The sequence below is a fragment of the Mauremys reevesii genome, linkage group 2 (genome assembly GCF_016161935.1).
Source record: "Mauremys reevesii isolate NIE-2019 linkage group 2, ASM1616193v1, whole genome shotgun sequence".
NCBI classification, from domain to species: domain Eukaryota; kingdom Metazoa; phylum Chordata; order Testudines; family Geoemydidae; genus Mauremys; species Mauremys reevesii.
In genome coordinates, this window is record NC_052624.1 from 115,521,938 (window position 1) to 115,536,324 (window position 14,387).

The window sequence follows — 14,387 nt, forward strand, 5'->3', positions numbered from 1 at the left end:
CTTGACTCTTGGGATGTCATAATATCACCAATTTTCTACTTTGATAATCTTCCAGAGTAGACAAGACTTGATTTTCTAATGCAACTCTCTCATGCCTTTTTTTGTTGTTGTTGGGGATGGGGGAGGAGAAAGAGAAATATCTTTTAGACCAGAGGTCAGCAACCTTTCAGAAGTCGTGTGCTGAGTCTTCATTTATTCACTCTAATCTAAAGGTTTTGCGTGCCAGTAATACATTTTAACTTTTTTAGAAGGTCTATGTCTATATTATATAACTAAACTATTGTCGTATGTAAAGTAAACAAGGTTTTCAAAATGTTTAAGAAGCTTCATTTAAAATTAAATTAAAATGCTGATCTTAAGCCATTGGCCCGCTCAGTCCGCTGCCGGCCTGGGGTTCCGCGGGCTGAGTGGGGCTGGCAGCCAGGACCCTAGACCGGCACTGGGCTGAGCAGCTCAGCCCGCTGCCGGTCTGGGGTCCCAGCCCTCCCCACACAGAGTGGGTACCTACCTTCTCCCTGGTTCAAGCCCATTCTCTTCCTCTCTCTCTGCACTGAGCTGAGCACAGGGCTGGGGGTGAAGGGGCAGGCTGGGGGTTGGGGTGTAGGGTCTGGCCAGGAGCTAGAATGAGGGAGGGAGGGAGGGAGGGGGCTCAGGGTTGGGGCAGGAGGAATAGCTCAGTGGTTTGAGCATTGGCCTGCTAAACCCAGGGTTGTGAGTTCAATCCTTGAGAGGGCCACTTAGGGATCTGCAGCAAAAATCAGTACTTGGTCCTGCTAGTGAAGACAGGGGGCTGGACTCAATGACCTTTCGAGGTCCCTTCCAGCTCTAGGAGATAGGTATATCTCCATTATATTATTATAGGAGGTTTGACTGTGAAGCACTTACCTGGGCAGCTCCCATTTGGTGCAAGGGGTGCAGGTGGGAATGTGTGTGTGGGGGGGGAGGTGCAGTAGCTCCTGTTTGGTGCTCAGGGTGGGGGGTGCAAGAGTCAGGGCATGGGGTGTGGAGGGGGCTGGGATGTGTGGGGTGCAGGAGTCATGGCAGGGGCTGGGTGTGTGAGAGGAGGGTACAGGAGTCAGAGCATGGGGTGGGGGTGCTGGAGTCAGGGCTAGATGTGTGTGTGTGAGGGGGTGCTGGAGTCAGGGCTAGGCTCTAGTTGTTCGAGGGCGTGGGGGGCCAGACAGAGAGAGAGTAGGGCTCTGGACTCCTGGGTTTTGCCCTCCATTCTGGAGGGGAGCAGGGTCCTGTGACCTGGGGTGGGGAAAGAGGCACAACCCAGCTGTTCCCAGGGTCCAACAGGCAGCGAGCAGCAGCCCCTGGGCTCGGGTTTGGGCTGTGGCCTGCCCCATTACAGAGCCAAGCTCATCCCGGCACAGGGGCTCCAACCCCGGGGCAGCCTGCCTGAGTCCAGGGAGCGAGGCCGGCCGTGCTGGGGGCGGGTGGACGGCACAGCTAGAACCCAGGACTCTTCCCCACTTACAGGCCTCGCGGGCGCTGCAACTCCTGTGGGGCTGGGTCCCTCTTCCTGCCCCTGCTGGCGGGGCTACTTAGACTCCGCAGACACCAGGTAGCGGTATGGACATGCTAACCCGGAAACACAACCTCACACCAGAAGTGACAGAGGTCAGGAAAGCATGTGCAAATGCCGGCGGGACGGGTGGAGAACAGCGGGCCGGGCAGGATTTTTAATGGCACACAGCTGCCGGCCGGGGTCCCGGCCTCCGACCCCACTCAGCCCGCTGCTGGCCTGGGTTCGGCAGCGGGCTGAGCAGCGCTAGCGGCCTGGACCCCGGCAGGCAGCAGTGTGCCATTAAAAATCGCATAAGTTGCTGATTACTGTTTTAGACCATCATTCATTAGAAAGGAGCTCAAAAACTTAAGAGGATTTTCCCCCCTCAGAGAACAGCTTTTTGTAGAAGTTATGGCAATATTGATTAAATACTTACTGCCATTCACTATCATTAAACCAATTTTTTTCCCTCGCAGATGTCCTGATGAAGCACACTATACTGCATACATGTAAAGTATTTTTATATGAAAAACAGTGAGAATTGGTTTGAAAAAATGACAAGTATTGTATCTTTGATTAGAATGATAAGACTTGTTATGATAGAATGGGACAATTTCCAACATGCAGAGATTTTAACATGAAGTAGAAAAGCTTTTGACACTTACCAATCAGCATAAAAATTAACTAAAGCAACATCAGCATTGTCTGGAAAAAAAAACATAAAACAATGTCATGTTGTGATGCAAACATTAGTTGCAACACTTAAATCAGAGACTATCTGGGCCAGAGTATACACAAGGAACAAGAACAAGAATTTCCAGGTTATGGAGATTACAATCCAGTGGCAGTTACAAACTTAGTGAATGGGATGAGTCAACTGAAATACTGCTATAAATGGGTACAGTCTACATGAGAAGAGAAAGGGAAGGGGTGCCATTATGTCAAGTGTATTTACAATGTCAACAAGCTAAATTTAGACAATTAGAGTGAAGTTCTTTGCATTCGATACAAAAAATTAAACAACAAATCAACAACATTTAGCATCTGTGACAGACAAAAGTGAGAAGTTTCTGGACCTCTATCAGGTTGCTCCAAAGGATATGGTACCTATGAGGGATGTTAAATTACACACAAAGGCACACACATACACATGCAAAATGACAAGAACATTTAACATTTAGGTTGCAATGTTGAGCATTCATAAAGTTTAGGAAATGCCAGAATTAAGGTTGTCTATGAAACCTTAATTTGGTCTCATTCTGTGTGTGCATTACGAAACAATCTTCTATACATGAACGTATATTTTTTCTACAAGCCCCCATCTCATTTAGTGTACAGAATGGATGACGCTCACTTAATGAGCAGCCATTCAATATTTTATTTTCTCCTCATTGTTCGATGTATGGCCCTAGGCCTTATTTACTGCACAATATTCAAATTATGGCCTAAAGTCAGAATTATTAATTTCCTAATGAGCTTTTCTGTTATGCTTATCACTATGGTATCCAAGTCTTAAAGTAGTTAACGTTTATGAACTCCAAAACTCCCCTGTGAAGTGAAGGGGAGAAATCCCCATTTTACAAATGGAAAAGGGGTACAGCGAGATTAAGGTCAAAAGTAACCACAGATTTTGGGTGCCCAGTTTGAGATGCCTACGATTTTATTTTCTGTGGTACTTAGCATTATATAGAACTTTATATGTCCAAAGCACAGCTCCCATTGACTTCAGTTGCAACGTAGTGTGCTCATCTCTTCTGCAAACAAGACTGCAAATGAGACCCCAGGGTCTCAAGTCAGGCACTCAGAAAAAAGAAACACATGATTAGCAATCACCTGTGAAATATGTGGTTTAAGTGATTTCCCCAGCATAACATAAGAACTCTGTGGCTGAGGCAGGGATAGAATCCAGTTGTGCAGGGCAGCAGTCAACTGTCTTAACCATGTTATCGTCCTTTCTCTTCCTGCAATCCCATTCTCATTCAGTACACACCGTCCAACTTCTGTAACAAGGAGGCAGGGGCCCTACAGACAAAAGCCACGATACACAAACCTGATTCATTCCCAGAGCATGGTCCATCCTGTGCACAGAAAGAGGTAGGGTGCTGTATAAAAAAATAATAATTTAATTCTAGACTATCATAATGCATATGTTCCGGGGAGTGAAATTAAAGTTGCACAGGCAACCTTTATTCTGGAATTTCCTGAGTGCTCAGCTTTGCAACCAAAATGTTCATTAAATATAGCTGTATGTGTAATGTTCTAGGTTTTTAAAAAAACAAACTGAAAAAAAACCAAAATCCATCATGTGGCATCATATTGACATTCACATGGTTCAGCAACAGGTTAATGCTTTTTGATCCACCACACAGACCTCTGCTCCTGGAGCTGATGGAGTACATGATAGTAATAGTACGTTGTCATCGTCTGTGTGAACTAACATTAGACGGGGATGAAATACTTTGCCAGTAGGTTTCACAGATACTTGCCAACAGCAGAACTGAGAGACTCAGGAATCCCCATTCCAGGTCTGCAAGAGTGTGTACTCTAGTGGGCCCAGATAATTTTGTATGTTCTGCTCAAGCTTTACCCCTTCGATCCTGTCCCCTCCAGTCTGTCGCTGGCCCAGTTCTGTCTCTACCCACCAATGGCTCCTCATCCGAGTCTTTTTACCAAGGAAGTCCTAGACTCCCCTGAGTATCAGTCTCCACCTCCCCACTTCCAGTGTCTCCCACTTCCAATATCCTCTCCTCAGCTCCCACTGTTTCTCCTCACATCACACAAACTCTCAGGTCAAGTCCCCTTGCCCAGCCAGTCGCAGTTCTCCCATTCCCAGCTCCCCATCCTGTCTCTGTGAACCGACTGGCTCCCAATCTCTCCTCTGAATCTCCTACACCTCTTCTATTTCCAGTCTTCTTTGCCAATCAATCCCAGCTTCCTCTTCCCCTTCACATCCTGCCCAGTTCCTCATAGGGCTGGAATGAGAATTGCTACTCTAAGGAAGTATTTAATGTTGGAATTTGTACAAAACTTCCTTTTTTTGACCATGCCATTAACATCATACTACAGAGACAATCTTTTTGCTCAGACACTCATATATGCACAAGAAAGCCTTCCTGGAGGAACTCAAGGCTATGGTTCACTTGTTTAACATAGCAGTTGAACTATGGACTTTGCACAAGTCAGTACAGTAAATTCTATTTATTGACTTTTTGGATCCAAGATAGTGATAATCACTTCCACTTTGAACCTGTCTGCCACAGGATTCTTTGCTGCTGGTCCCAGATAGAGGACTGAATTTTGCAACAGCAGACCTCTTTTGCGAGACAGAGACACTGGAAAGTCCAATCCTAGGTTAATCAGACCTAAAAGCCACAGCCTCTTAAGCCAGAAAGAAACAGTTATGATCTCTCCTTCTTATCCTTTCTACTGTCCTTGGGAGCAGTGGAAGAGGTGGGAAGACATATAGCAGAGACATTGCCTAGCTTTGCAAGAGGTCATTCACCACCTCATATGCTGGGTCCTGACACAGAGAGAGACCACAGTGCACTTTATTGCTGTTTCTAGAGGCAAAGAGGTCAGTCATCACCCCCATCAAAATGATTTATAATGGGTGAGGACATTTCTAGGTGCAGGTTTCACTTTGCTTAATCTGACTTTTGCCACGTAAATCTTGCTGTTCATCTTCCCTTTAGAAGACAGTGCACATGGAGATAGAACACTTTGTTTCACCCAAGACAGGAGAAGTTAATTTTCTCTGGGGTAAGGATGACCATGTTCTTCCTAGTTTATGTAAACTACACCAGACACTTTGACTATCAAAAATGGAACAAATCTTATCTATGGAAGGAACATTGCTCCAAGACCCCATGAGTTCTAGCTAGTGTATGCTGTGCTCTCCTTGGATTGAACTGGGACCTGAATGAGCCCCCTCCATTATCTCCAACTGGCATCTGACCTAAGGATAGCTCTGCCTGGTTTGCTAATGGTTGGACCTGATTCTCTGCATTCATCAGTTGAAGGGATGGAGAATATACAATGGGACCTTGAACTTTGCCAACATATGTGATTGGGTAAAATATATAGGAGACAGCAGAATTAGTGGATAGGTCTCATCATGAGAACTCTGTTTCATTGAAGCATGCCTGTGTATGAGATAAGCACTCTCAAAAGGCTTCAATCAGAATTGGATTTAGTTTCTGTGGGTACGTCTACACTACGGGACTATTCCGAATTTGCATAAACCGGTTTTGTAAAACAGATTGTATAAAATCGAGTGCGCGCGGCCACACTAAACACATTAAATCGGTGGTGTTCGTCCACGGTCCGAGGCTAGCATCGACTTCTGGAGCGTTGCACTGTGGGTAGCTATTCCCTAGCTATCCCATAGTTCCCGCAGCCTCCCCCGCCCCTTGGAATTTCCGGGTTGAGATCCCAGTGCCTGATGGGGCAAAAATCATTGTCGCGGGTGGTTCTGGGTAAATGTGGTCAGTCACTCCTTCCTCTGGGAAAGCAACGGCAGACAAGCATTTCGCGCCTTTTTTCCCTGGATTGCCCTGGCAGATGCCATAGCATGGCCATCATGGAGCCTGTTTTGCCTTTTGTGACTGTCACCGTATGTGTACTAGATGCCGCTGACAGAGGCGATTCAGCAGCGCTACACAGCAGCATGCTTTTGCTTTTGCATGACAGCAGAGATGGTTACCAGCCATACTGTACCATCTACCAATCCATAAATTGGTAAAAAGATGTTCATTGCTACCATTCGTTTTGCACCATTTGATGCTGTCATAAGTGACACTGGCTGCTCTTAGCCAGTGGCGAAAAAGCCAAAATTGGGAATGACTCCCTGAGTCAATCCCTCCTTTTTGGTATCTAAAAATAGAATCAGTCCTGCCTAGAATATGGGCAAGTGTACTAGAGAACCACTGTATCAGAGAGCACAGCTGCTCTGTGTCAGATCCTGCAGAAATTATGAGCTGTATGCTATTCACAGGGGGTGCTCCTGCAACAGCCCCACCTGTTGATTCCGTTCTTCCCCCAGCCTTCCTGGGCTACTGTAGCATTGTCCCCCCACTTGTGTGATGAAGTAATAAAGAATGCAGGAATAAGACACACTGACTTGTTAGTGAGAAATGAGTGGAAGGCAGCCTCCAGCTGCTTTGATAGTCCAGACAGGACAGTAAGGAGTGTGGCGGAGAGGAGCCCAGCATCCCTCTGCTAGTCCAGGGGCAATTGAATCTTTTTTTTACACATGAAGGGTGGGGGCTGACAGAGCTCAGCCCCCTGTTGCTATGACGACGATGGTTATCAGCCATACTGCACCATCTACCAGGAAAAATTAGGGCCAGGCACCCTTGATAGACCTCACCGATGCTAGTCTGCATGGTTACCAGTCCTTTTGCACTGCCCCATGTGCCAATAGGCTGATGACGAGGACGGATACCAGTCATATTGCACCATCAGCCTCCCATGGCGGGGGGGAGCAAGGATGTTGGTGTTGAGTGCTGCAGCATCGGGTCTATCTGCAGCATTCAGTAAAGATAGGGTGACATGTTAAAGAGTCAAGAGAGGATTGTTTTCCCTTTCACTTCTGGGGGTGGGGGGGGGTGCATAAATTGCCGAGCTATGCCCTGACCCACCGCGGACACTGTGTTTGACCCTAGAAGCATTTGGAGCTCAGCCAAGAATGCAAATACTTTTCGGAGACTGCAGGAACTGTGGGATAGCTTGAGTCCTCCAGTCCATGAGAGTCCATTTGATTCTTTGGCTTTCCGTTACGTTTGTCACGCAGCAGTGCGCTGAGCCCCTGCTATGGCGTCTGTCTGGAGATTTTTTAAAAATGATTTTGAATTTCGTCTTCTGTAACGGAGCGCTGATAGAACAGATTTGCCTGCCCTTACAGCGATCACATCCGCATGGTCCATGCGGGAGCTCTTTCTTTATTTTGATTTTTAACTGCATCGCTGTACGTGCTGATCTGAGCTCCACGCTAGGCAAACAGGAAATATTCAAAAGTTCACGGGGCTTTTCCTGTCTACCTGGCCACTGCATCCGAGTTCAGATTGCTGTCCAGAGCCGTCAGTGGTGCACTGTGGGATACCGCCCGGAGGCCAATACCGTCGATCTGCGGCCACACTAACCCTAATCCGATATGGTAATTCCGATACTAGCGCTACTCCTCTCGTTAGGGAGGAGTACAGAAACCGGTTTAAAGAGCCCTTTATACCGATATAAAGGGCCTCTCAGTGTGGACGGGTGTGGCGTTACATTGGTTTTACGCTCCTAAAACCAGTTTAAACGCCTAGTGTAGACCAGGCCTGTGACAGCACTGGTTTTCTATTATGGCTATCTTCATATTCTGTTAACACTGTTCTGAGATGAGACCTTGTACATGACAGTATTCATCACTATCCCAAGTCTGTGACTGAGTTCCCTGGCACCATGTGTCTGTGTGCATCATGTACCCAAGGTGCTACAGAAAACATATCACACTGTGCAATTGTGTCAAGCTCTCTCTGTGTATAGATCCTTGATCAAGAAAGTTCTCCAGGAAGAGAGAAGTGAATTTCCCTTTTTTCCCCTGAAAGACAGTATTTAATACTACCATGATCGAAGAAGATATCCTAGGAATACTTGTCAGATCAAATGGCAGTGACTGAAATCAGGAAAGGAAAAGAGCTGACATCCATAAGCAAAAACAAAGAATTGTCTGTGTGATAGTAAAAAGGCTTTCTCAATAACTTGTTTAGATGGAGTCCTGCTCTGTTTGTTCCCAGTACTCTGAGTAGACAAATACAATTTGGAGCAGGTTGTATTGCTCTGACCTAAAGTAGATGATGGATTGTTTCATTCATGTCCTGGCATTTGCATGGGTTGCTTAAGACTAGGAATTGAACAAAGCTGTTCCTGTGGTGGTGGTGATTATTATTTGTACGACCACAGTCCAGTAGCCCTAATCTTGCATAGCTCCACAGAGTACCTTCTCTGGACAGTGTCCAATTACCTCATTTTAACCAAAGCTGTAGGTGGCCATGTGCTTCTGTGATGGAGTAGGCTGCCCTTCAGGGCAGTAGGGCCTAATGGTCAGCTCACACCACCACCCGGCATGGCCTTTAAGGATCAGGAAGGTCCAGCAGAGAGATACAAGAACTTAAAGGCAGATAGAGAGGAAGTGGTCCCAGGAATAAGTAGTCACTGGGAGAAAGACAGGCACTGTTTCTTTGAGGGCCTGGGACCAAACAACTGGCCAAGTGGGCAGGGCAAAGCTCCCTTCTTTCCTAACCAAATGGGGGACCAACTGGGAGAAGGGGACCAGCATAAAGGCTGTCTCCTCCCTCAGAATAGGGACATACATTAGCAAGAAAGGCTGCCTGTTAAATCCTTCAAGCTAGGGGACTAACTGGAAAGGATGTTCAGCTGAAGGAAGCTCGCATAAGCCTTGCAGCTGGCTTAAACTATAAATCCAGCTCCCAGAGAAAGGTGCGGGATGGGGAAAAGACTCCTGAATAGGGGGGAAATACTGAGTACGCTGAAAGCAAGGGGCCTAGGATACAACCTCACCAAGAAAGAGAGCTGTGGGGGAACGCCTGTTAGAAGGAGGGAAATATTGACTACTCCGAACCAGAGAGCTACCTGAGATATAACCCTAATTCCTGAGAGGGCTGAGGTGAAACTCTTGTTTAAAGGAGAGGGGTACTGACTGTCTTAAGGCAAATAGCAGAGAGGCTGTTAGCAATACAGTCCAGCTGCTGCAGAGAGGAGCTGAGAGCAGCTTTGAGGAAGCACCTTTGTAGCTGGCCCCAAGAGAAGCTTCAAGGAATCACAAAGTCAAGGCAAGTATAGCAAAGTCTGCAGATTTTGTGAAGATGCCGATATGCAAGGTAAAGGTAGGAACAACCAAGGGAAAATGGTGGTGGGATTTAAGGAACAGTACTTAGCTACCGAAACAGGGTCCCTGGGCTGGAACCAAGAGATGGTGCATAGGTGTTAAGAATAAAAGAAGCCAAGAATGACAAAGTTCCAGACAGAGGCTGGGAGGCAGTCTTGAAGACCATGAGATTGTGAGTTTCCTATTTTCTGGCCTTTTCTCTTAACCCCAGAAGGGGAACGGACTGAGCAGTGACCTGGCTGGAGGGCTAGGCCACATAAAAGAACAGATCATTGTGGAGCCAGAACAGCTAAAGGGAGCATTAGAATCACTGCAGTATTGCACCTGAACATGAGGAGATGATCTGGAGATGAGTGGCTCAAGCACACTCTCAAACTGAAAAAATCTGGCATCAAACCGTCTGTGTGTGTGCGCATGTGTGTGTCCATCCAACTCTAGATAGGGCTAGTTGGGAGTCATGCAGATCACTCTGACAGAACTGAGGGCAGCTACAGCCCTCACCTCAGCACCTGTACTTGTTCTAGCTCTCAACAACAGAAGTATTTTCTCCTGTTGTACTTCAGGGACTGCTCCAATTTGCCATATGATCTATATTCCTTTACACAGTGTCTGGGAGGAGCCAGCATTGTAAATTGACATATCTGATGACTCAGTTTTGGTTTCCCATTGTATCACTAAGACAGCTGGTAAATAATCTGCATCAGTAATGCATTTGAAGGACCAAAGTCTCATGAAACAGATATGTATCCTCCTATCTTTTTCAGACAGAAGCACTTTGGCCATGGGAGTTTTAGGTTGAGAGGGATCATACTAGCAACACTGTCCACCAACATTAGTACTGCTTGTGAATGCATGTGGAGGGACTTAAGGTGCTAGTGATAGTTTTGTTTTTGCGCTGGTGTTGAGTTGGTGTGATTCCATCTAAAATTTTTCATGACCAAAGGAAAGGGCTGAGGTGATGCCTGTCTGAACTTGGCACCTTTGTTAGGACCTATATATTAAGGAGGGCACTGTGATTTAAAAATCTTCCCCAGTTCAAAATGCTAAGACCCTGACCACCAGGGAAGAGAGCTATTACCATCAGTAGTTATACCAGATTTAATTTGGACTGGTGCATGCTGAAGAAACTCCTGGACTTATTATATGAAGGCTAGGAGGGCTAGAAAGAAAGAAATGGTGGGAAAAGAGGCCCCTTTACTGTTTACTTTTCCTTCCACATCTTGGCTACTTGCCGCTCTCATCACTTCACTGCCAGCTACTTAGGGGGCCTGGAGGGGGAGGGCTGGAATGGAGTTGGTAGTGAGGCGTGGCAATTGCAGCAGAAGCCAGGAACAATAACCTGAACATAAGGGCACAGCAACCTACAGCAGAAGGTGGTGACAAGACGTAGCTGTAACTTTTCTACGGCTCTGTAGATGTCCTCCTAAGTATAGTGTCATAGCACTCGATACTCTGCCTAAAAGAATCTGTCCTCGGTGCTTTGTTTAATTATATTATATAATTTGATTCCCTAATGCTGATTTGGACAGCTGGTCTTCCTCCTTGGGGGAAGAATAACTTCTTATTTTTGGTTATACATGTGCACAACTAGAGAAATCAACATAGATCTGTGGCTTGGTCTTTTCTGCAGTAATCTGCCATACTGTACTCTGTGAATGTGAGCAGGGCTGTGCTGCTTTATTTCTTCTTATAATTCTGCTTCAGAGAGGGCCTGCAAAAATAGGCTCATAATTAATAAATTAGTGTGATCTTGGTAACTACCATCTGGAAAATTAGATTTTTACCTTTAGAAAAATAATGGAACAAATACTGAGGGGAAATAATCACTAACCATTTAAGCACAATAGCACTATAGTCAACTAGTTTACCAAGAAAAAAACCTTGCGAGACAAACCAGATTGGTTTCAGACATAATTACAAAGTTACTACATGAGACAAGGTGGATGAGGTAATATCTTTTATTGGACCAACTTCCGTTGGTGAGAGATACAACTTTTCAAGCCACGCAGAGCTCTTCTTCAGGTCAGAGTTACTACATGAACAGAACACAAAATGGATTTCAGAAAAGCATTTAAATAACGTTTTCTTGAAATCTTACTCTCAAAATTAATAAAAATTGGCTTGGATATGAAGATTCAGACTGAAACAGACTGATAGATTAAAAACAAAAAATGATAAAACACAAGGTATTGAATGTACTCCTGGGGGAATTCTGCACTACTGTGCAATGTAGAATTTGTGCAGAATTAATGTTCTTCACATAATTTCATTTTCCCCAGCAGAATTGGTGCTGCACAGTTGCTGGCCACCACTAGGGGTGGCTGGATCCAGCAGAGCCCGGCTCTCCAACTTGCAAATACAGGACACTGCCAGGGGGAAGGGGAGCTGGAAGATTCCAGGCAGCTGAAGTTCCCAGCATGTCCTGAAGGAAGGAAGTGGTGTGTAGAAAACTGCGTACAAGATCAGGATCCAACATCTGGCTGTTTCTCTTTCTGGCTCTGTGAAAGGGGAGTGGGGGAGAATGGGGATGCTGGTGTCTGGGCTGGTGGGGCACCCCGCAGCTGGGCTCTGTGGCAAGGCTAGGGGGTACAGGTGTCTGGGCTGGGAGGCAGGGCCGCCCAGAGGATTCCGGGGGCCCGGGGTCTTCGGCGGCGGGGGGCCCTTCCGTTCCGGGACCCGCCGCCGAAGTGCCCCGAAGACCTGCGGCAGGGCCCCCCCGCCGCCGAATTACCGCCAAAGCGGGACCCGCCGCTGAAGTGCAGCCCGGTCTTCGGCGGTAATTCTGCGGCGGGGGGGCCCCCGCCGCGGGTCTGCGGGGCACTTCGGCAACGGGTCCCAGAACGGAAGGGCCCCCCGCCGCCGAATTACCGCCGAAGACCAAGCTGAAATTCGGCAGCGGGTCCCGCTCCGTCTTCGGCGGTAATTCGCCAGCGGGGGGTCCTTCCGCCCGGGAACGGAAGGACCCCCTGCCGGCGAAGACCGGGAGCAGAAGAAGCTCCTGCGCCCGGCCCCGCAAGAGTTTTCCGGGCCCCCCGGAGCGAGTGAAGGACCCCGCTCCAGGGGCCCCGAAAAACTCTGGTGGGGGCCCCTGTGGGGCTCGGGGCCTGGGGCAAATTGCCCCTCTTGCCCCCACCTCTGGGCGGCCCTGCTGGGAGGATGCCCTACAGATGGGCTCTGGGGGGCAGGGAGAGTGGATGTCTGAGATCGGAGAGGTGGAGCCTTCCCCCAAGAAGTGCCCAACAAAAGCATAACAGAGAAACAGGAACGGGGTTGTCATAGGTGTTTTTTTAATTCTCTGCTCCTAAGAGAATCCTTTTTTTGTTGTCTGTATTGTTACAGACATATTTACTGACTGGTATTTTAAAATATATCACCAAAATAATTGAAACTGATGTGATATTTTGTTTTTTGACAAATAAAATACGAAGAATTTTAAATATTGTGTGTAGAATTTTAATTTTTTTGGTGCAGAATTCTCCTGGGAGTATGAATTGAAGAGGGTGGATGGAAACAAAATGTCCATGGGGTACTGAAGAGATAAGTGTGAGGTTTGGCCATATTTAAGATTTTCTCTAATTATCTTTGAGGAGTGTGTCTATGTGGTGTCCAATAGGCTAAAGAACATTCACAGAAGATGTAGGAATTTAAGGTGGCCCAAAGAATCATGAAGCACTTATTGAGAAGGGTAATAGGATGAAATTAAGAAACTGACTATTTAAAATGTATATCAGGAAAAAATGACGAATGTCCTTGGAAAAGGGCTTCCACCATTTCCATTGTCAGATTACCACTTAAGAAATTTACAACTAGAGTGGCCAATTCACAATCATACAGTTACTATACAAAACAAGCCTGCAGTACTATACAACCTTTTTATTTTACAGTTCTAATTTCTGGTATTAAAAAGCTACTTTACTTTACCTATTTGAAGTGTACAGAAAAATTTAGTCAGGCAAAGGACAGTCAAAGTTTACCCTAAGGCAAACTGGGTATGTATTAGGTCCTAGATGAAGAATGTTCAGGCAAGGAACATACATCTGATGGCATAAAGCAAACACAATAAGACAGCAATAACTGATTTGTCAATTTGTCTGTGTATTTCAGTTGGGTGAATCACTGTGGTGTCCGGGTACCACTTACAAGAATAAAAGCATAATTTATCCAAGGAAGACTACTAGGATCTTTTGCAGGTTCCAGCTGCTTGATGATCTCTCTCAAACATTTGATTGACAGATTGTTGTTATATAAAATCTTCCTGTGACACCCTGGCACCCCCTTATTCACCACTGTCATATAATTAGGATATGTTTTGCACAAAGTATGCATTGTGAGGTATCATTCTAAAAGTCTTGATCTGCTAGACATTAATACCTCATTGGATTGTATGTGCTATCGTTGTATGTGAAGCTATGAAATTTGGCTATGTATATGAAACATGTTGTGAGGTTGAAAACACCCACAAGCAGCCTTTCAGGTACAACAGTTGAAAAGGTCAAACAATGTTAATGGCTTATTGAGGAAATGCACACAAGCACAAGATTACCCCAGGAACTGTGTACAACGTAAACCTCTCAGAGATAGCACTACACAATGGGAACTGTTTGACCCAGGTCACAGCAAAAGAGCTTTCCAGCAAGTGGGAAGAAGATAAAATAGGGGGAAATGACATCATGATGGTAACCTCACTCTCCCTACAACACCACACTTGGAAACACCTGAGGAACAGAGACTGAACTGGGGGAAGTGATGGTCCCAGGCTAAAGGGATTTCTAGCCTGTAGATGAAAACCTGGGAAACCCAGTGGTTTGAGCATTGGCCTGCTAAACCCAGGGTTGTGAGTTCAATCTTTGAGGAGGCCACTTAGGGATCTGGGGCAAAAATTGGTCCTGCTAGTGAAGGCAGGGGGCTGGACTCGATGACCTTTCGAGGTCCCTTCCAGTTCTAGGAGATTGGTATATCTCCAATTATTACCTTTTATTACCAGGGCAG

The 14,387-nt window shown here is 46.3% G+C and overlaps 1 protein-coding gene across 1 annotated transcript in view; it reads right to left on the reverse strand.

The window, feature by feature from the left end:
- ERP44 (endoplasmic reticulum protein 44) overlaps nt 1-14,387 on the reverse strand; it is a 120,446-nt gene that overhangs the window by 77,349 nt on the left and 28,710 nt on the right. The window contains exon 3 of the mRNA XM_039525076.1: nt 2,176-2,215. Within this exon, the coding sequence (XP_039381010.1) occupies nt 2,176-2,215 (40 nt within the window). The remainder of the gene's footprint in view (nt 1-2,175; nt 2,216-14,387) is intronic.